Source organism: Nanorana parkeri, unplaced genomic scaffold, assembly GCF_000935625.1.
Source record: "Nanorana parkeri isolate BGI_ZX_2015 unplaced genomic scaffold, ASM93562v1 scaffold3647, whole genome shotgun sequence".
Classification (NCBI taxonomy): domain Eukaryota; kingdom Metazoa; phylum Chordata; class Amphibia; order Anura; family Dicroglossidae; genus Nanorana; species Nanorana parkeri.
The window spans coordinates 31,052-31,581 of record NW_017309915.1 but is presented as its reverse complement, the minus strand read 5'-3'; the positions used below and the strand labels follow the sequence as shown (position 1 = coordinate 31,581).

Sequence of the window (530 nt, the reverse complement as noted above, 5' to 3'; positions counted from 1 at the left end):
GATACGGTTTCTCCCCTGCGCAAAAAGGACGTGGAATCATCATCATCATCGCGCCCCGCCCCCTCACCTCGCCCCGCCCCCGCTCACCTGTGTGAATGATGACGTGTTTGGTCAGGTCGCCCACGTTGACGAAGGCCTTGTTGCAGATTTTACACTTGTGCGGCCGGATGTTGTCGTGGTGACGGATGTGATTGGCCAGCTGACTGGACTGGACGAACCTGATTGGTGGCAGGGAGCCGTGGAATATAACGCAGGTCACGGGGCAGGGAGCCGTGGAATATAACGCAGGTCACGGGGCAGGGAGCCGTGGAATATAACGCAGGTCACGGGGCAGGGAGCCGTGGAATATAACGCAGGTCACGGGGCAGGGGGCCGTGGAATATAACGCAGGTCACGGGGCAGGGAGCCGTAGTACATTGAGTAGGATAAGAGGACAGGAAAGCAGGGGTAGTATATAGACAGGCAGTGTAGCAAATAGAGGTCAGGGTAGGAGGGCAGAACGGGGGGTAAATAGAGGTCAGGGGGGTATA

At 57.7% G+C, this 530-nt stretch overlaps 1 protein-coding gene across 1 annotated transcript in view; it reads right to left on the bottom strand.

The window, feature by feature from the left end:
• Nucleotides 1-530, bottom strand: part of ZBTB17 (zinc finger and BTB domain containing 17) — a gene marked incomplete at its 3' end in the record, with an annotated part of 10,191 nt that overhangs the window by 3,262 nt on the left and 6,399 nt on the right. The window contains exon 10 of the mRNA XM_018575214.1: nt 83-246. Within this exon, the coding sequence (XP_018430716.1) occupies nt 83-246 (164 nt within the window). The remainder of the gene's footprint in view (nt 1-82; nt 247-530) is intronic.